This window comes from Herpailurus yagouaroundi, unplaced genomic scaffold, assembly GCF_014898765.1.
Source record: "Herpailurus yagouaroundi ecotype Mexico unplaced genomic scaffold, PumYag 195, whole genome shotgun sequence".
Lineage (NCBI taxonomy): Eukaryota > Metazoa > Chordata > Mammalia > Carnivora > Felidae > Herpailurus > Herpailurus yagouaroundi.
The window spans coordinates 14,116,687-14,138,700 of NW_024412426.1; the positions used below are offsets into that span (position 1 = coordinate 14,116,687).

A 22,014-nucleotide genomic window follows, 5' to 3' on the forward strand; every position below is an offset into this window, starting at 1 on the left:
TTGCTACAGGTTCAAGGGAATGGGAATAAAGAAGGAATGAATAGGTGACATGTGGGGGCTCGGGGGCATGAAATTGTTCTCTATGACATTGTGATGGCAGTGATACGGCATGAAATCAATATTGACTAATTAGTGTGCTTTCCACACGCAGTATATTTTACTAAGAAAACTTGAAAGAAGTGGGGATTTTTAGTTTTGGCCTGCCTGCCTGTCTCTTTCTGTCAGACTTCCTGGGATAGAACCCCACCTGATCTGGGCCCCTAGAAGCTAATTTCTTTTTTTTTTTTTTTTTTTTTAACGTTTATTTATTTTTGAGACAGAGAGAGACAGAGCATGAACGGGGGAGGGGCAGAGAGAGAGGGAGACACAGAATCGGAAACAGGCTCCAGGCTCTGAGCCATCAGCCCAGAGCCCGACGCGGGGCTCGAACTCACGGACCGCAAGATCGTGACCTGGCTGAAGTCGGACGCTTAACCGACTGCGCCACCCAGGCGCCCCGAGAAGCTAATTTCTGAAATCAGCTGGAAGAGTCCCACTCATCCCTACTCCTGATAAGGGGCAAGTCTGGACCCACTCTGAGTCATCCAGCTCCTTTACCGTGCTTCCTCATCTATCCCAGGCTTTGTTCTTAGAATGAAAACTCAAACTTCAGCTGTCCCTTTCTTCATTCTAATTTGCATTCTCCAGCTGTTGAGGTGCTCTAAGAACCTACTCCTTAGTATCTAATCTTGACCAGTCTCTTATTAATGGCTTTGCTCTTCGTTTCTCAGCACCATCAGATAGGAGGACTCAGCTTCCAAAAATCAGACAGCAGGCAAATAGGGCAAATTTATGTTATTAATTCTCATTCAGAGAGATCTAATAATTTGCTTGTGGTTCCATGGCAAGTAAACTGTAGATACAAAATTTGAACCCAGTATTCTAATTCCACTATTCCTTCCAGCTTTTTGTAAAGTACCACAGTCATAAGAAGCATTATATGACAAGAGTATTTATCAGGATCATCTGTAATAATTATATGTACTGAGCATCTACTTCTCATGACAATCCTATGAAGCATCCTAAGGCTTGACACAGACACTCAACAGACATCACTGAGTGATGAATGAACAAATGGGCAAAGAATATGTTCACAGTAGTTATTACCTGCATTTACAGATGAGGAAACTAAGGCTCACACTTTTACCAAAGTCACACATCTACATGATGATTTAAACCAGATCAGTCTGTCTCCAAAATCTATACTTTTTCTAGTATTTCACATAGCACTTCATTCCTAATCATAAAAGACTATGGTATCAAACATCCCAACAGAAATCATCTTAAGGAAGTTCTCAACTATTATATTTTTACTATAGAAAAAATAACAGAAATGCAATTCAGTTCCTTGTTACCAATAGGATAAAGAAGGGAACTTTTGGGGCGCCTGGGTGGCGCAGTCGGTTAAGCGTCCGACTTCAGCCAGGTCACGATCTCGCGGTCCGTGAGTTCGAGCCCCGCGTCAGGCTCTGGGCTGATGGCTCGGAGCCTGGAGCTTGTTTCCGATTCTGTGTCTCCCTCTCTCTCTGCCCCTCCCCCGTTCATGCTCTGTCTCTCTCTGTCCCAAAAATAAATAAATGTTGAAAAAAAAATTAAAAAAAAAAAAAAAAAGAAGGGAACTTTTGTGATTTGCTCAAAAACAGATATAAACACAATTGTAACATAAAACTCAAAAGAAAACCAGGATATCCCAATAATGGCTCTAACCTGATTTTGGACAGTAGTTCTCCTCTATCTGCACAGTCCACACTGACTTGTCGAATAAGTTCATGAAATACTGTATTGTAAATAGTCTGTTCCTTCTTCAGCATATGCAGTAGTTTGTGCATCTGGCAGAAGATAAGGAGTATCATCAGTGTTTATTACAGAATGTGAATGTTTAAGAAACACCTTGAGAGTTTATGTCACTTATATTTTCCTTATAAATATATACACACAAATGATATATTATTTTTAAACATCTATGTTTAATCATGTACCTCTTTATACGGTGCAATGAGGTTACGGTATTGCTTCCATATCATCCCTGACAAGAGTATATAACCTGAATCTAATCATAAGTACATGTCAGACAAACCAAACTGAAGAACATTCTACTGATTGACTGGCATCTGCTCAAATATCATGGTCAAGAAAAACAAAGAACTGTTTCAAATTATAAGTTGTCTAAAAGAACACAACAACTAAAAGCACCATGTGAGGGGGGCGCCTGGGTGGCTCAGTCAGTTAAGTGTCCAGCTTCAGCTCAGGTCATGATCTCGTGGTTCGTGGGTTCGGGCCCTGTGTCAGGCTCTGTGCTGACAGCTTCAGATTCTGTGTTTCCCTCTCTCTCTGCCCCACTGCAACTGGTGCTCTGTCTCTTTCTCTCTCTCAAAAATGAATTAAAAAAATGCTTTTAAATAAATAAATAAAAGCACTATGTGATCCTGGAATCCTGAAACAGAGGGGTAAATAGCTATAAAAACCAATATAGGGAGAATTGATAAAATCTGAAATTTGAATATGGACAGATAATACTCTCACATAAATGTTAAATCTCCTGACTTGGCAACTGTATTATGCATATGTAAGAGAATGTCCTTATCCATAGGAAATACACCCTGAAATGTTTGGTGATAAAGAGGCATGATGCCACCAGCTTACTCTAAAATAGTTCAGAAAAAAACTATACATATAGAGATATGTATGAAGGGGGAAGAGAGAACGAATAAGCAAGTAGGGCACAATGTATACTACTAGAGAATTTGGGTAAAGCTTACATAGAAATGTCTTATACTGAACTTGTCTATAAGTTTCAAATTCTGTAAAAATCAAAATTTACAAAACAGAAAGGGCCTGCATAAAGAAAAATATCTATAACTATGTAAGATTGAAAGAGCTCTTTTCATTAACAAAATAAAATTTTAAGTGGTAAGAAAGCATGGTTTAATTGGCAATGTTTGGTAATGGTACATAAAATAATAAGGGGCTTATAATCAGTGGTACCTTATAGTCAATGAAATACGGTAATAATAATACTAATAGTTATACAGTGTCTATTACATGCCAAGCACTATCTAAACCTTTTATATTCATATGCTATTTAATCTCAACAATCCTATGAAGTAGATAGTATTATTACCAGTAATTTGTTTTCTTTTATATAAATTTTAGTTAACATACAGCACAATACTGGTTTCAGGAGCACAGTTCAGTGATTCAACATCCAGTGCTCATCCCAACAAATGCCCTCCTTAATACCCAACACCCATCTAGCCCATCTCCCATCCACCTCCCTCTGTCAACCCTCAGTTTGTTCTCTATTGGTAAGAGTCTCTTGTGGTTTGTTTCCCTCTTTTCTTTTTTCCACCTTTTTCCCATATGTTCATCATGTTTTGTTTCTTAAATTCCATATATTAGTGAAATCATATGATATTTGTCTGTCTTATTTCACTTAGTGTAATACATTCTAGCTCCCTCCATGCCATTGCAAATGGCAAGATTTCATTCTTCTTGATGGTTAAGTAATATTCTATTGTATATATATACCACATCTTCTTTATCCATCCATCAGTTGATGGATATTTGGGCTCCCTCGATAGTTAGGCTATTGTTGATAGTGCTGCTATAAACTTGGGGTTCATGTACCCTTTTGAATATGTATTTTTGTATCCTTTCAGTAAATACCTAATAGTGCTACTGCTGAACCGTAGGATAGTTCTATTTTTCGCTTCATGAGATATTACCTCCAATGTAAAGATGAAGATATTGAGGCACAAATACATTAAATAATTTGTCTAAGGTCACTAGCTAATAAATGGCAGGGCAGGGTTTCAATCCAGTCTTTCTGGCTCCCAGAATGCATGCTTTTTTTTTTTTTTTAATGTTTATTTATTTCTGAGACAGAGAGAGACAGAGCATGAGAGGGGGAGGGGCAGAGAGAGAGGAAGACACAGAAAGGGAAGCAGGCTCTAGGCTCCGAGCTGTCAGCACAGGGCCCAACGCGGGGCTCTAACTCACGAGCCATGAGATCATGACCTGAGCCAAAGTCGGCCGCTCAACTGACTGAGCCATCCAGGCGCCCCTCAGAATGTATGCTCTTAACCACTAGGTTACAATGATCTTTGCAATTACCTTGGTTGGCCCTGTATATTCCTGATTCTCCACACCAGCCCTCTCTAGCATGGCGTCCATCACATCATTCAGTTGGACCACTTCTACTCTTTTATTAGGTTTCCTAAAAGATTAAGGTGGCAGACTTATGATATTAGTGTTATAACAGGTCATCCTCAACTGACAAAAAGAATATAATATACAGAAAACGTATACAGTATCGAATATTTGTGATATTTTAAAGCATTAGCCCTACTACATCTAGTAGCGCTTGTACTGATCTAGTGGGTTATACCAGTAATAACACTAAAAAAAGAAGAAGAAGAAGGAAAAAGAAAATGTAAACAGTATGATCCTCTTTTTTGTAAAGAAAATAATAGTTCCCTCCAAAAATTCTCTGCACTCTTTGTGTAGGATTGTAAGAACAGAGGAAAAATGTGGAGAGGTAAATACCAAGCTGTTAATACTGGTTACTTCACAGTGTAAGAAAAGAAAAGGGAGGAAAGATAAGAGAGAAGATAGGAAGAAAAGGAGAGGTAAGAAGAAGGAAAAAGGAGACAATAGTAGCAGACGTCTGCTGTACAACGTTGCCTAGACTCATTGACACTGTATTGAAAAAAAATTGTTAAGAAGATAGATCTCAAGTGTTCCTTCCACAGTAAAATAAAATTTTAGAAGAAAGAAGTTTAAAACTGTGAAAAAAATATTTTACGGTACTTACATATTATAAATATGTAAAATTGAATATGCAATTGGACAAATGAAAACACTGATTAGATGATAGAATTGTGGACAATTATTGGGTTTCTGCTACAATTTTAATATTTTCTGTATAACAAAGTACTATGAAAAATAAAAATATGCGTATTTTCCTTCTAAGAAATACTTTCAAATATAAACCATACTTACATGGATGGGAAGAGCAATAGCCTGTTTTCATTATCTGTGAGGAGAGTAGTATATTTGCTGCAATAAATAAAACGGGTCAATATTACTGGGAGAAAATTAACTGGCCTGTTTATCACATATAACAACATGATGAACCTAAAACCTAATCAAATGGAGAAGCTTGGAGGCAATCAAAACAGTGCATCATTTTACACACAAGATCATACCTACATATCTACAGACACAGATGTAATGATATTTATCATATTTGGAGTATTTTCACTAAAGGAGCTTTAATCACATTCTCCATATGTTAAAATATGAAAACTTTCTTGATTCTTCTTTTTAAATGCCTTTTCAAAGGTGGAAGGGTGTTCTAAGAACACCGAAGTCAACAAAGTTAAGTAATGAAACAGGTTATAAAATAAATAAGCAAGGATGAAACTAGAACCCAGTCTACCTAACTCCCAACCATATCTAAATGAGTATCACATTTAAATTTACATTTAAATGAGTATCACAATGAGAACCACATGGTAATTCATCTAATTCATTATTATTTATGTATCTTTTTCTTCCCCTAGTTAATAACATTTTCTTTGGTTCTGCCCCTTACCAGAACTCAAGTTGGTTAATAAGGTCCACTTTCAGAATTTAGATCAGTGAAAAATCTCCAGAGAACATAAAAATTCAAAATAAAGTTTCAAAAATGAGAGAAACCAGAAGCAATGATACCCCAGGAGCAACGGACACACCCACTATCCAGATCGTGATTTCTAAGTACCATTCTCCACCAAAAGGAATCAGTACTCCCAGGAGAAGCAACATAGCTCATTCCACAGCCTGACTTGGGAAATACAGGGTGAACCTGGAAATCTTACTGAATCAGAAAATAAGGAAACACTCAAAGAATGATGGGGACATGTCCAAAGAGAATACAAGCCAGATCAAAGGAGCTAACACTGGCCAAATCAAAGAAGTTTTTTTTTTTCTTTTTTTTTTTTTAATTTTTTTTTCAACGTTTATTTATTTTTGGGACAGAGAGAGACAGAGCATGAACGGGGGAGGGGCAGATTGAGAGGGAGACACAGAATCGGAAACAGGCTCCAGGCTCTGAGCCATCAGCCCAGAGCCCGACGCCGGGCTCAAACTCCCGGACCACGAGATCCTGACCTGGCTGAAGTCGGACGCTTAACCGACTGCGCCACCCAGGCGCCCCCTGAACATAAAAATAAATAATCGCAGTAAAGAATTATAACTCCCTGGGGAAAAAAAAAAAAAAAGAAATCCTTGAGTCCATATGGTAAAATGCTAACTAATAAACAGATGAGAAATGATGACACTAAAAAAGTCATCAAAAATATCTACAGCTGGTGGGTTGTTAGGAAATTTACACTGAAATATTTGATGATAACAGGTCAGGACATCTCCAACTTACTTTTGAATAGTTTTAATGTATTTATGTATATGTGTATTTTAAAACAAATAAGGCAAAATGTAAATACTTAGTGAGTTAAAATAGAGAGTACATGAGAGCTCCTTGTCCTTCCTATTTTTATAACTTTTATATAATTTTTAAAATTATATAAAAATAAAAAATCCCCCCCCCCAAATGAATTCCATTTAGTTCTCTTTGGCAAAATATTGTTCTGAAAGCCACTATCATAAGGACATGCCGTATAACATGAACTGGCAAGACAGCCTCTGGAGATTTTGTTATAAGACCTTAGTCCAAAGTTCTTGTTGTTTAAACTATGAAACATTCACATACTGTTTCAGCAAATATAAGCAAAATCCCAGTTTTCACCCCATAAGCAGGATGACAAAGAAAACTGGAGATGACAAGTGCACACGCTGGAGCGAAGCCATCGAGGGTGTGTCAATTATGAGATGTCAGCTCACAGGGCTACTTTCCTTTGTCTCCATGGCCATGGCTCAAAACCCATTGCTAAAGAGGCACAGGCAAGCATTCAGAACAAAGCTCCTTTTTCTTTTCTTTAAAGATCAATTGTTTATTTCGAAATTAAACAGTAGGGAAAGACAGAACAATTTGACCAGTGAAATCCGAAACTTTTTTCAATAAAACTTTTTCATTAGTTTTTGACACCTTTCTTAAATTTAGGAAGGAAAGCCAAATGTTTCCCTATTTCAATGTAGATATGGGTGCACCGTTCTCAGGTTCTTCTGTGTCTGGGAAGGAGGAAACAGTTCCACCCGTCAGATAGGCAGTGTGTGCATATCACAGTACTCACTCATCATAACACTCCAAACCTGAAACTCCTGTATTTGACACAATATGAAATTCTTCAGGAATCAAAGTGTCTGTTAGTTTCTTTGGCTTAAAAAGAAAGATGGACAAGAACGAAAACATTAGTAAATGAAAAAAACTGAATTGCATAAATCAACACTCCTATCCCAAAGGGATACTATTTATTAAGTTAAGCGATTTTGATTACAGAGAGAACAGTATCAGTAACTAATATGGATCATGGCAAGTAGTAAAAAACTGTTAGCAGAGAACACACTAAAAAAATAACCATAAATTAAAGAGCCTTGGTTTTAGTATTATTTACAAATGTCCCTACATTCAGTAACCCACTGACTCTAAAATTCACCTTAGCAATATGCCAAAAATAAGAATTCTACAGCCTTAAACAGTAAATTAAAAAAAAATCCAGTCTCCTATACTGTATGTTCTAGATTTCTGTAACTATAGTTATATAGTTATCCACTTAGATAAATAAGGTATTCTAGATCTTTTCACACTAAATATCCTTTCCTAGAAATAATTAGAAAGTGCTACAAAACTAATAAGCAATACAGTTATAGTACAACATTGCTTTATATTTTAAGGAAATGATTTTTTTTTAAGTACAGAAAGAGGAAATTATTTGTCAAATACTCTATTTACCTTATGAGGCACAATGACACCATCATTTGACTGTAATGAACGGTCCAAACGTGGGGGACAAAGCGAACTCTCCCTAGTCTCTCCTTTAACATATTTAACATCATACAGAAAAGAAATATCCCTAAAAAATAAGAAAAATATATTCACAAAATAAATTTTCTGTCTGGCTACTGGATAAGAGAAGGTAAGGTCCTTCTAGTGCATGAAAAGGGGCACGGAACCAGTCTCCTGTCCTCATACGTCACTAAGACAGCTGAGGTATTGGACATGAACCACCCCCACCCCCACCCCATTCTTCCTCTTCTCCACCTCACATTTCTCATTCACTTCACAAATTCTTTCCCCTCCTTCAACTTCAGGCTAAGATACATTCTTTTCCCCAGGGTTATTTCCTCCATTGATGTCCTTGATTTCATCCTTAGCCACATCCTTTGGGATCTCATTCCATCAGTCTGCTTTCTGTGCGTCCCCCCTTCTCTTGGAATATAACTTTGGTCTGTCACTCAAGTCTCTTCCCCTTCTAAAAATCTTCCCTTGACCGTGCACTGCTGTCATCTTATCACGACCTATTTATGGATCAATGGATCTCTCACTCTGTTAAACATCAGATTCCTTGAAATTTCCTCGCAATCTTGGTTTCCATCTCCATCTCTTTGAAACCACTCTAAAAAGCTGATGACTTTCCACTGCTAAGTCATCAGTTCTTCCCTGCCACTGTTTCCCTGTAATATTTCCCAGGGTTGATCATCTCTCTTTTTAAAAACACTCTCCTTTCCTCTATCCTCTGTGCTATTGGATTCTCCTTGTTCTTTTGCCGTAACTACTCCTTCTTGGACTTCTCTATGACCTCCCGCCTACTAAAGGGAAATGTTCTGCAACATTCTGACCTCATCCCTCTGTCTTCTTTCCCTATGCTTTCTCTCTAAGCAATGCCATCAAATCTCACCTTACCACATTTGTTACCTCTCTCTATATATACCACCGGATAATTCTCGCTCCATTCTAACTTTTCACCCTCCTATCCTCACTAATTCTGTCAGGAAGTACCACCACTCCATTCATCAAAATCTCAGCATATATTGTTGATTCCTTCCCATCCATTGCCCTAATTTCCATATATCACTAACACTCATTAATTTTACAGTCACCCTCATTATCACTCTAGTATTTGATCCTATTGTCTCTTGCCAATGCCAAATCACTAGTCCAAGCTGTCCATACTTTTTAATGTGGATTCTCAGGTCTCTCTAGTATATTCTACACACTTCTTCCAGATTCATCGTCCTATAGCACAGTTATAATCATGTCACTTACTGCACGTGATTTTCACATGTCTCTGTCCCTCCAATTATAATTGGTATAGCCATTATGAAAAATAGTATGGAGCTTCCTTTAAAAAATAAACAATAGAACTACCATATGATCTACCAACCCCACTTCTGGGTTTATATCCAAAGGAAAATAACCTGGTTCTTGACAAGATATCTACACTTCCATGTTCACTGCTGCATTATTCACAATAGCCTACATATGGAAGCAACTTGAATGTCCATTAGCGAATGAATGAAGAAATGTACACACACACACACACACACACACACACACACACACACTGAAATGTTATTCAGCCTTTAAAAAGGAAATCCTGTGCTGACATGACAGCTCAGAGCCTAGAGCCTTCTTCGGATTCTGTGTCTCCCTCTCTCTCTGCCCCTCCCCCACTTGTTCTCTCTCTCTCTCTCTCTCTCTCTCTCTCTCTCTCTCTCTCTTTCAAAAATAAATAAAACATTTAAATAAATAAAACATTTAAATAAATAAAAATAAAAATAAAAAGGAAATCCTGCCATTTGTGATAGCATGGGTGAAGCTGGAGAACATTATGCCAAGTGAAATAAGCCAGACAAAAACAAATACTGTATGATTTCATTCATATGTTAAATGAGGGTATAAAGGGAGGGGGAGAAATGAGGAGATGTTGGTCAAAAAGTACAAAGTTTCAGTTATGCAAGATGAATGAGTTCTGGAGATCTAATGTACAGCATGGTGATGTTAATTAGCAATACTCTATTGTGCATTTGAAATGTGCTAATATATCTTAAATTTAATCTTCTTACCACACACACACATAAATGCTAACTATATAGAGGTGACAGATAAGTTATTTAGCTTGATGGTGATCTTTTCACAATGTATACATTTATTAAAACATCAAATTGTACACCTTAAATATACACAATTTTTGTGCCAAAGATATCTCAATAAAGTTGTTTTTTCAGAAAGACGCTCTCAGGATGATGGGACATTAGTCATTATTACACCAGTAACTGCCAGAGATTGGCCAATACAACTTTATTAGCTAAAAACAATGAATGGTTCATATATATACACATATACATCTTTTGAAGGGAAATATTGGTTTGGTAAATGTCATTCAAATTTTCTAAGAGTAATTTTAGGAGGCTTTATATTTCTATTAAATTATTGGTTATCTTTATTTTTAGAGGAAACATTTGGTCTATTTGTTGGAATATAACTTTTCATTAAAAAATAGAGATATGTTTTATTTCTCATAAAACTCTTGTGGAAAATCACCTGCTTCCACTCTTCTGGAAAACCTATTTTTATTTAGAAAAAAAGCAAAAAACAAAAACAACTTTGATTCTGAGCCACAATATAAAAACTGGGTCCCCCAGATTATCAAACTAAATTCATCCTTCAAATGTTTTCTTCAAATCATCACTGGTTATGTTCATAAATAAGCATGTTTTTTATCTGAAGTTGTCAGGGAATGAGGTATTTCAGAGATAGTGATTTTCCAAATCCCTGCGGTATGCTTTTTGAAAAACATTAAGTCTTTCTAAAATGTATTTAAAACTCTGTGGCTTTCTTGAACAGAATATGTGTAACACAATATAATCTTTTCTTGACGATTCAGGTAATGACTTCTTTTTTTTTTTTTTAATTTTTTTTTTTTAACGTTTATTTATTTTTGAGACAGAGAGAGACAGAGCATGAACGGGGGAGGGGCAGAGAGAGAGGGAGACACAGAATCGGAAACAGGCTCCAGGCTCTGAGCCATCAGCCCAGAGCCTGACGCGGGGCTCGAACTCACGGGCTGTGAGATCGTGACCTGAGCCGAAGTCGGATGCTTAGCCAACTGAGCCACCCAGGCGCCCCAGGTAATGACTTCTTAAGCTAGAAGTCTGGTTATGTTTCTGAAACCTAGGTCAGTACCGGAATATGGCAGGCACTGATGTTGGGGGTTGGGGGTGGGGGTGTGGGTGGCGGGGAGGATACCCTCTTCGGATTGGAAGGGTTGGAAAGCACTTTCCCAGACACCCCTGCAGCCAGGGTTCTGGGCATGAATTAAGCTCCATAAGTAGTGCTCACTTCGGCAGCACATATACTAAAATTGGGACAATACAGAGAAGATTAGCATGACCCCTGTGCAATGATGCCATGCAAATTTGTGAAGCATTCCATATTTAAAAATAAATAAGTTCCACAGTAGATGCACTTTTGCAAGATTTTAGAGGTAGAAGTGAGAGAGAAGCCATTTTCTTGTCATGCTTTCAGTGGATTTTGCCAGCAACACCATGGAAAAGTGGTTTTCTGAAGCAACATGCCAGAATCCACTCTCCGGCTACCCAGATCCAGAGGGGCAGTACAGTGACAGCAGTAACAGCTTTATGATTTCAGCTTCCTGATTCTTGGATCACAGTTAAGGGGACTTTTTTTGTTTATTATTGCAGTATCATTCACATACCAAAAAATTCACCTTTTTAATTTTTTTTTTCAACGTTTATTTATTTTTGGGACAGAGAGAGACAGAGCATGAACAGGGGAGGGGCAGAGAGAGAGAGAGGGAGACACAGAATCGGAAACAGGCTCCAGGCTCTGAGCCATCAGCCCAGAGCCCGACGCGGGGCTCGAACTCACGGACCGTGAGATCGTGACCTGGCTGAAGTCGGACGCTTAACCGACTGCGCCACCCAGGCGCCCCAAAATTCACCTTTTTAAAGAGTACAATTTACAAGTTTTTAGTTTAGTCACAAGTTTTTCCTATATTCACAATTTACAAGTTTTAATATATTCCTTAAGTTGCATAACGACCACCAGAATCTAGTTCTAGATGATTTTTATCATCTCCCCAAAAAATCCTTACCCACTAGCAGTAATTCCCCACTCTCCTCCCCAGCCTCACCCCCAGCAACCAGTTATCTAATTTTCTCTCTATGGATTTGCCTATCCTGGACATTTCATAGAAACAGAAACACACGTGTGCCCTTTTATGACTGGCTTCCTTCATGTAGCATGTTTTCAAGGTTCGTCAATGTTGTAGCTCTTATCAGTACTACATTCCTTTTTATGGCTGAATAATATTCTATGGTAGATGACATTTTGTTTATTTTTTCAGCAATTGATGGACAGTTGGTTTGTTTCCACGTTTTGGCTGCACGAATAATACTGCCATGAACACTCATGCAAGTTTTTGTGCAGACATATCTTGTCAATTCTCTTGGGTACACAGCTAGGAGTGGAATTGCTGGGTCATATGAGGGGCCTATGTTTACATTTTTGTTTGTTTACATACTGTTTTCCAAAGAGGCTGCTCCATTTTACATTCCCACCAGTAATGGCTGACACTTTCAACGTCTCTGCATCCTCATAAATGCCCGTTATCGTCTGCTTTTTGACTATGGTCATCCTAGCAGGTGTGAAATAGCATCTCTTCATGGTTTGATTTGCATTTCCTTATGACTAATGATGTTGAGCATCTTTTCATGTGCATATTGGCTAGTTTTATCTTCTTTGGACAAATGTCTGTTCAAGGGGGCATACATTTTTTTTTTTTAAATTTGAGAGAGAGCATGCATGAGTAGGTGAGAGGGGCAGAGAGAGGGAGAGAATCTCAAGCAGTCTCCACACTCACATTGAGCCTGATGTAGGGCTCGATTCCACCACCCTGGGATCATGACCGAAACTAAAATCAAGAATCAGATGCTTAACTGACAGGGGCCCCAAGGGGCCCTCTTCTCACAGCCTTGGAGGTAAGTAGCCTGCACCAGGGGTGAATTCCATTCTGTTCTGAGCCTTATTCCCAAAAGTAGTGCTTCACACCTGCTCCTTTAGCCCTTCCAACCATTTTGTAAATAGTTGATTTGCTGCCTAAAATAGGTTTTATTTTCTGCCCTGAACTCTGACTGATAAAGCTGTTGAAAAATATTACTCAGGGGCGCCTGGGTGGCGCAGTCGGTTAAGCATCCGACTTCAGCCAGGTCACGATCTCGCGGTCCGTGAGTTCGAGCCCCGCATCGGGCTCTGGGCTGATGGCTCAGAGCCTGGAGCCTGTTTCCAATTCTGTGTCTCCCTCTCTCTCTGCCCCTCCCCCGTTCATGCTCTGTCTCTCTCTGTCCCAAAAATAAATAAATGTTAAAAAAAAATTTTTTTTTAAAGAAAAATATTACTCAGAGGCTATTTGCTGGGTTGTTTTCTATTTTACTGCTGTGCTCTAAATATTTAAGGTTGCTAGACAAGCTTTCTCATGTCATACATGTATACATGTACAAGCTTTCTCATGTCATACATGCATACATGTACTAGGTTTCTACTGGTGCCGTAATGAATCACCACAAACTTAGCGGCTTGAACAACACAGGTTTATTATCTTATAGTCTGTGGTTCAGAAGTGCAACATGGGTCTCACGGGGTAAAATCAAGGTGCCTGCAGGGCTGCACTCCTTTCTGGATGCTCTAGGGGAAGACCCATTTCCACGTCCACTGGAGGTAACTCAAATTTCTTCCAGTACTAGGACCGAGGTCCCTGCTTCCTGGAAAGTTGGCAGCTGAGGGCCATACCCAGCTTCTAGAGGTCGACAGCAATTCTTAGCTTGTATCCTCCCCTCCTCCATCTGCAAAGCCAGCCATCGTAGGCTGAATCCCTTCCCTCTCGCACTTTGAATCTGTCCTCCTTCCACCTCATCTCTCCAGCCACTCAACTTCCTTCTTTCTCCACTCTGAAGACTGAGGCAATTAGGTTGGGCCATCCCAAGAATCCAGGTAATCTCTCCATCGCAAAGTCCTTAACCTCAATCACATCTGCAGAGTTTCTTTTGCTATGTAAGGTATGTACTCAGGTCCTGAACTACAGTGAGAACATCTGGGGGAAGGCCATTATCCTTTTTACCACGGTGAAGATCTTCATGGTTTAAAACTTCCAAGTCAGAAGCCATTTGACATTAGAACTTTAATGTTGGGTTATTGCCACATTCAGATATAGCTTATTATTTTTTTCAAAGTACTTCAAACATCTCGTAACTACCAATTATTACTACTAATAATTACAACCATGATCTGAAGGTATAAAGTACAGATATTTTGACACTAAAGCCCCAGGACATAAAAGTTAATAGCCCAAGTTCCTGCCACTTTCTCTAGCACTGAGACATAGCTGGGTAATAACAGCTTATATTTACCGGCAGCTGGCTGGTTCAGTTGGTGGAGCATGCAACTCCTGACCTCAGGGTCGTGAGTTCAAGCCCCATGTTGGGTGTAGAGCTTGACAGCTATCTAGCTAGCTAGACAGCATTGTCCATTATCCCCTTTATAATACCTTCTTTTACAATATCCCTGGGAGGCACACAAAATGGAGTAAGTCCATTATTCTCTTTCTACAAATGAGCAAATGGAACTCAGACTAAATAACCTATGCAACATTTCTTTCAGATGAAGCGGTCTCATGAGGGGCATACAACTGATAAATGGACCAGGCAGAGAAAATGAGCAGGTCGCAATCCTCCCAGGGAACATGGTGACATTTAGAATGTTTTTAGGAATGGTATAAAAACAACAAATAGTGCTTGCTGATTTGATCTGAAACAGTGTAAAAGTTAAGCTTTCACTTTGAGGAAAACCAGGGAGTAAGCACTTGCTTTTCAAGGTTTTCATGAAGCTATGCTACCTCACTCTTCTTCAATGAACAGGGGAAGAGGCATTAAAGGCACTCTATCAGATCTGGTCTCTTTTACTAGGGGACGACAAGGGACAGAAGAGTGAGGACAAGTACAGAAAGGCATGCAAAAGCAAATCTAAACAAACCAAAAGTAGGTAGAGATAATAACCAGACACACAGAAGGATGGTCCTGTACCTTCTTCAGATTGTATTCTGCTTCATCAAATATACTGCAGGCTTGAAACTTAAAATCTTTGATTCTATGATTTTTCCAACTGTGATGCTCCCAAAGAAATGAGATAAAACGAGAAAATGACTCAATTCATCTGCATCTGCCTCTTTACCTTCCAGCACCCGTTAGGGAAACAGGATGGTCAATCAGGTACTTGAACTTAGTTCTTCGAACAGGGTGATGCCAGACTTGGTCAGTCGGACGCGGAAGAGTGCCCTGGGGATAAAAAAAAGCAAATATATGAATACACAGCAGAGGGCGCTGTAGTCAAATGAAATCAATCCTTAATCCTTTCCAAGGTTTACATTAAGGGCGGTTGGATAGTCTGAGGAGAAAAAGAATTCTCATTCAATACTGTGGAGGAAAAGTGAAACTAGGCCAATTCCAAAGTGAAAGGAAAATATCAAGACTAAGAGTAGTAATGCTCGCTTAGGTAAATCACGTTTAAAAAAGCATTTCCTGGGGCGCCTGGGTGGCGCAGTGGGTTAAGCGTCCGACTTCAGCTCAGGTCACGATCTCTTGGTCCGTGAGTTCGAGCCCCGCATCAGGCTCTGGGCTGATGGCTCAGAGCCTGGAGCCTGTTTCCAATTCTGTGTCTCCCTCTCTCTCTGCCCCTCCCCCGTTCATGCTCTGTCTCTCTCTGTCCCCAAAAAAATAAACGTTAAAAAAAAAAAATAAAAATAAAAAAATAAAAATAAAAAAGCATTTCCTTGGCAACACTGGTACAAACGATTTTAGTTTTCAAACTAGGAAATTAATTTTAAAGTATTTTGAAAGACAATCAAGAATACATAGTGTTAAAAAAAGAAACAACAGGCCCAAAATGGAGTAAGATGTGCTAAGCCCCACATCAGCAAACCAACATTTCCGTAACATCTTACCTAACCACAGTTCTGGCATCTCCCAAAGGGGCGTTTTAAGCCCATCAGCTGGAAGTTCCTGATCAGCACAAGTGAGGTAATCGGCCTGATAGGCTCCCACCCTTCTCCCAAGGGGAAGATGACCTTGCCTGAAATAATCCTTTCTTTTGTTAGTGACTTCCTTGTCCCTGACCTCTTCTACCAGTAAAAGCCCTCTATTTTGTACAGTTCCTCAGAACTCCTTTCCACTTCCCATACGGGATGCTGCCTGATTCATGAATTGCTGAAGAAAGCCAATGAGGTCTTCAAATTGACTCAGCTGAATTTTGGTTTTTAACAAGAACACGCTCGATAAATACTTAATGAGCTGGATACCAAGAAGACATGTGTTCCCAAGTACTCGATGTATGTGTATGTTCACCTTTGGGGTTTTAGTCTTCTTAGGAGGCAGGAAGTTTTCAGGACAAGGACCAGCATTGGCTGCAGAGGCCAGAGAAAGAAGAACTTCTTCAGGGATGAACTCATTCTGAAGGGATGAAGGAAGGGGTTTTGAACGATCCACCATAGTTTTTTTCTCCTTTAGTTCAGGCAGTCCTAAGAAAGTAATGGGAAAGAAAAACCTGCCGTAGTTTTTTGTAGATTTAGTTCGGAGGTTCCCATGCTGCCTCAATACCATCTGTATATTTCCAACAGAGAAAACACTGCTTCTAGCTGTCAGAAACATAACGCTATTTTAAACACTGAACATCATCTTGTCAAGGGAAAAAAAAAAAAATTGCCTGCCCCCCTCACTTTTACACCACACACAACTTCAAAAACTGATGCACAATTATTCCAAATTCCAAATTGAAAATTAAACTCACTTCACTTGCTCAATGAAACGGGATAGTCTTAAAATGATGGAAATGTCTATTTCCCCTTTGATGTGAGAATGACAGATCTCTCCTCAAAACTGTCAAATTATTGCGTAATTATTTCTGTGTAAAGTCAAAGGTGAGAATAATCGACATGAAATTGGGGCATTTGTAGAGTGGAAGGGATCAGAATCGGGTTTAAGAGGAAAAGCAGGATTAGGACTGTTGGCAATGAAGAGTGGAATCATCTGAGAAAATCGGCTGAGCAGGAACAGTACGAATGTTCCATTCAGCCTGACTAGGGCAGAGGGATTGTGAAGATGGGGAATGGGGGGCGGGGGGGGGATAAATAGGAAAAGGCTTCCTATGAAGTCGGTCAAGGAGGTTTGGGCTGTCACTCTTAACAGATCTGCATCCCTTACAAAGTATGCCTTCTGTTAATTTCTACAAGGAGGTCACACCTTCCTGGTTCACCAACAAAACTTCTCAAGTTCACATGACCAAATCTCTTTATCTCTTGAATGTTTGAAAAGGAGTTAGAATATCACAACAGGAAAAAAAAAAAAATGCTGGGTAGGGCTTTAGCGAAATCTTCCCTAAAAACAAGATCAAAGTGCTGGAGGGAGTTTAGCATGGGAGTAGGAATGAGTCTAGCTGATTATTATTCTAGTACAGATCTGCATTATCTGTATATGAATGAAAATTCTTAAATAAGGAATTCTTGTCTTTAGAATAATAACTAAAACCCGATACAAACTGGTTCCTTAAAGTCAGAGACCAGGTACCAAAAAAAATAGTTTCATGCAGCTATTGGTACCTAAAATGGGTGAATTTAAAACAATATAAAACTGGGAGCCTGGGCAGCTCAGTTGGTTAAACGTCAGACTTGGGCTCAGGGCATCATCTCACAGCGAGTTCGAGCCCCTCATTGGGCATCGCTGCACACAGCCTGCTATGGATCCTTAGATCCCCCCCTCTCTCTCTCTGCCCCTCCCCCCTTGTGCTTGTTCACTCACTCTAAAAAATAAATCTAAAAAAATTTAAATAATAACACAATATAAAGCTCATCATCATTTGGGGCACCTGGGTGGCATAGTCAGTTAAGCGTGGGATTCTTGGTTTCTGCTTAGGTCATGGTCTCCCAGTTTACTGGGTTTTAGCCCTGCATCAGGTTCTGTGCAGGCAGCGCAGAGCCTGCTTGGGATACTTTCTCTCCCTTCCCCACTTGTGCTGTCTCTCTCAAAATAAATAAATAAAACAAACAAAAAACTCAACATCTGAAAACAAAAATTAGTCTTTAGGTGGAGTAGTGAGGCAGGACTCTGACTCAAAAATACTATAAAAAGATTGTTTGTTTGTTTTCTTTATTTTATTGAAACGAGTGTATTGGAAAATGCAACTAATTAAGGTAGCCTGATATCTCAGATTCTGGAAAAAGGTGAATGGATTGTGGATTGTGAGTTCCGATTACGGCCATGATCACTGATGTCTGCGGGATCCATGAAGAACTTTACCTGTCTCTTCCTTGGATGCAGAGACTTTTAATTTTTTGCCCTCTGCCGTTGACACGGAGGTTAGCAATGTGGAGGGCGTCTTTGGAAGAGACATAATCAACAATGCCTCCTACCACTTTCTTTAGTAATTTGGAACGTCCCTCCAAAAAGCTAACTTAGAAACAAATCCTCAGCGTCCTGGGATTTGGCAGGTTTGCCACACTGTCCTGCAGACAAAAAAAAAGGGGGGGGGGGGGGAGTCCCATTAAGTGCTTAAGAAAAATATGCAAAAATATGCATTTTAGAAAAATATGCAAAGATCAGAGTTTTGAGTCTTAAGATCAGAGTTTATAATACATCTGGCGTGGCTTTTCCTTCTTTGGGGAGACTTCTGGGTTCTCTCACATCACCTGACGCGACTGAAGCCTACGAGTGGGTCAGGGTCTGGGTCCAGGCCGGGAAGGGCACGCTCGGCCCACCCACCTACCGCGGGCCCCACCCGAAGGGCGCCCCTCGGTCCAGGTGGGGAGCTCCGGTCCCCGGCCTCCCGACACGCAGCGTCCTTGAGCACGCCGCCTCCGCGGACTCCGGGCGGGGCAGGGGGCGCGCCCAGGCGGCAATGGACGTGATGGGAAACACGCACTTGGAGCCGGTACCTGTGAATTGTGTTTCCCGCCAGACATCTGGTCGCTTCGCCTTTTCCCGGAACGCCTGCGTGTTGTCATAGAAACCCAGGACCCCGAGCTTTCGCAACGCTCACTGGGGGCTGTCTTGGGCGGTGCCTGCGGAGCGGGGAGACAGCTAACAAACAATCCCAACACTCGGGGATTCGGGGGTTTTCACCGCGGCATAGGTTCAGCAGCAACAGAATACAGAAATATTTAATCGGGCCGTTCTCACGGAGTGCGAAAGTGTCTAGATCCCGGTGCTTCCGCCCGCAGGTCGTCGCCAGTGCGCAGGCGCTAGCTGTGGCCGGGGTCGCTCTTCCCCTCCCCCGGGAAGGACCTCAGTGGCTCCCGACAGCAGGTATCGATGAATTGGAGCCAGCCTCCCGTAAGAGATTTGTTTTTCCATCGATCTCTCCCACTTTTATGTTGTTTTGCATATTTTTCTAAAAGCCAAATTCAAGGAGAAATTAGGGAATCAAAAGCTCTGGGTCCCCAGCAGTTGAGGCTTCCTTGCCGATGCTGCCCCCTGGCCTTGACATCTCCAACAAGTCTTCCTTGGGCACTTAAGCACAGCCCTCTGCCCCACCCCATAACCGACCCAGTACACTGAAAGCATTCTTAGGTCTAGGCTTGTTGTGGCTGGAGGCAGGGAAGGAGACTACTCTTGAGGCGAAACCAACCCAAGTAACATCATTGGGTCTTCTTAAAACCCTGTTCTCGGGGAACTGAGAGGAGGAACTGAGATCCCAGCCCCTTACCGCCCCCAAGGATCATTTTCTGTTAAGATGGAGCCTTAATGCCAAACAATGATGGCTGGAATCCCAGTGTCTGGATGACTCCAGTCCAGCAAATAAACTTTAAAAGGAAAGGGAACTTCTCTTGTTCAACAGCCCCATTCCTTAGTACCAAGCACAGTACAAGCCCGGCCCAAACACCTTCAGTCCATGGTATTTGAAAATCAACTGGACCGTTCTACTGTCCTGTGCTGACAGATTTGGTTTTTGATGTTCAGGGTAATAGCAATGAAAAATATGAGCAAGTGTTGAAAATAAAAACAGCACAATCCCTGTGGTCCCTTCTAATTCTCCTAGGCAACCACCTTGGCTGTCTGAGCATTTTAGCCTTTAACCCTATCCCATCACCCTAGTTTTTCTCTAGATTTTCCAACAATTAAAATACACACATAGCACTCGTAGAGCACACATGAACTGGCAGTCACCAAAATCGGCTAAGGGCAGAAACAATGCAGAAGCAGGTGGACAGTAATTTTCCTGCAAATTGTATTTGTGTTTCTCCATCTTCATCGGTGTTGTGACTATACATTTCTAGTTTGGAACCATAAGAAGACTGAACTTCAGAGGCCCTAAAATTACAGCTCTCGGCTTATACAGTTTATCAAGCCTTTGGGTACTGGAAGAACAAAATAATTCATCTTACACATTCTTAACCTGTTTTGTTTTTTTTTTTTTTTAATCTCAGTAGGACATTGATAGAAGAGGTGAAGACCCGCAAACAGATTCAAGAGATACATAGAAGTATAATCCAGGGGCACCTAAGTGGTGCAGTGGGTTAAGTGTCCAACTCTTTTTTTTTTTTAATTTTTTTTTTCAACGTTTTTATTTATTTTTGGGACAGAGAGAGACAGAGCATGAACGGGGGAGGGGCAGAGAGAGAGGGAGACACAGAATCGGAAACAGGCTCCAGGCTCCGAGCCATCAGCCCAGAGCCCGACGCGGGGCTCGAACTCCCGGACCGCGAGATCGTGACCTGGCTGAAGTCGGACGCTTAACCGACTGCGCCACCCAGGCGCCCCAAGTGTCCAACTCTTGATCTCAGCTCAGGTCCTATCAGGGCTCCTGGGACTGAGCCCCGCCTCGGGTTCTTGGCTGCCAGCCTGAAGCCTGCTTGGATTCTTTCTCCCTCTGTTTCTGTTCCTCCTCCATGCACTCGCTCTACAGCAAAGGTTAACTTCTCATTTTCTGTCCTGTGCAGGGGTGTGGTGATTACACAGGCTGTTTCCTGAGCAAAGTTGTAGAAGTGTATGGAGTAATAAGCACAAGAACAGATGAGAATTTAAGAACATCACAATTGGGGTGCCTGGGTGGCTCAGTCGGTCAAGCACCCGACTTGGGCTCAGGTCATGATCTGCCGGTTCATGGGTTCGAGCCCCGTGTCAGGCTCTGTGCTGACAGCTCAGAGCCTGGAGACTGCTTTGGACTGTGTCTCCCTCTCTCTCTGCCCCTCCCCCACTTTCACTCTGTCTCTGTCTCAAAAACAAACATAAAAAATTTAAAAAAAAATTACAGTAAGACCATAGCTATCGAAGAACACAGTTGCTACTCTTGGGAAATTCCTCTTGTAATTTTGAATGCTAGCAAGGGAACCTAAAGCGGACAAAGGTAAAGTATTATTGAGGTCTTTGATGGAAAATATCACGGCAAAGGGTGCCTGGGTGGCCCAGTCGGTTAAGTGTCTGACTCTTGGTTTCGGCACAGAGCAAAATCTCACGGTTTCATGAGTTCGAGCCCCACATCAGGCTGTGCGCTGACAGTGCAGAGCCTGCTTGGAATTCTCTCTCTCCCTCTCTCTGCCCTTCCCCCACTTGCTTCTCTGGCTCTCTCAAGTAAATAAACGGGAGGGAGGGAGGGAGGGAGGGAGGGAGGAAGGAAGGAAGGAAGGACGGAAGGAAGGAAGGAAGGAAGGAAGGAAGGAAGGAAGGAAGGAAGGAAGGAAAACTATCACAGCAAAATCCAAGATGAGCAGGTAATAATTTTCCTAAATAGAAAACCTCACGATAGTAAAAATATCAGCCCAAGGTAAAAGCAGGGCTAACTAAGCTGGCTGGCACTGGCTGACTTCGGTGGCAGCTTAACACCAACTCAGCAGGAGGGTCCTCCGGCTTCGAGTGGACGTCATCTCAGAACAGAACCAGTCAGTGTGATCACTAAACATGCCCTCAACTGGGAAAAGAAACTACAGAGGGAGCGTGTTTGCACCCATCTCCTTTGTACCAATTCATTTTCTA

General features: G+C 40.9%; 1 protein-coding gene and 1 non-coding gene across 3 annotated transcripts in view; one reads left to right on the plus strand and one right to left on the minus strand.

The window, feature by feature from the left end:
* Window positions 1-20,410, minus strand: part of AXDND1 (axonemal dynein light chain domain containing 1) — an 84,667-nt gene extending 64,257 nt beyond the window's left edge. The window contains exons 1-9 of one of the 2 annotated variants that reach the window (XM_040446638.1): window positions 18,978-20,410; window positions 18,343-18,548; window positions 16,396-16,568; window positions 15,227-15,330; window positions 7,931-8,051; window positions 7,272-7,357; window positions 5,041-5,097; window positions 4,153-4,255; window positions 1,747-1,868 (exon numbers count right to left, since the gene is read on the minus strand). In XM_040446638.1, coding sequence (XP_040302572.1) covers window positions 1,747-1,868; window positions 4,153-4,255; window positions 5,041-5,097; window positions 7,272-7,357; window positions 7,931-8,051; window positions 15,227-15,330; window positions 16,396-16,568; window positions 18,343-18,436 — 860 coding nt within the window. In that variant the 5' untranslated portion in view covers window positions 18,437-18,548; window positions 18,978-20,410. The remainder of the gene's footprint in view (window positions 1-1,746; window positions 1,869-4,152; window positions 4,256-5,040; window positions 5,098-7,271; window positions 7,358-7,930; window positions 8,052-15,226; window positions 15,331-16,395; window positions 16,569-18,342; window positions 18,549-18,977) is intronic. The other variant, XM_040446637.1, reaches the window with a different exon arrangement.
* Window positions 11,313-11,419, plus strand: LOC121011935 (U6 spliceosomal RNA). Its single transcript, XR_005781864.1, has one exon. It is a non-coding gene; the product is annotated as a U6 spliceosomal RNA (small nuclear RNA).
* Window positions 20,411-22,014: the final 1,604 nt, after the last annotated feature.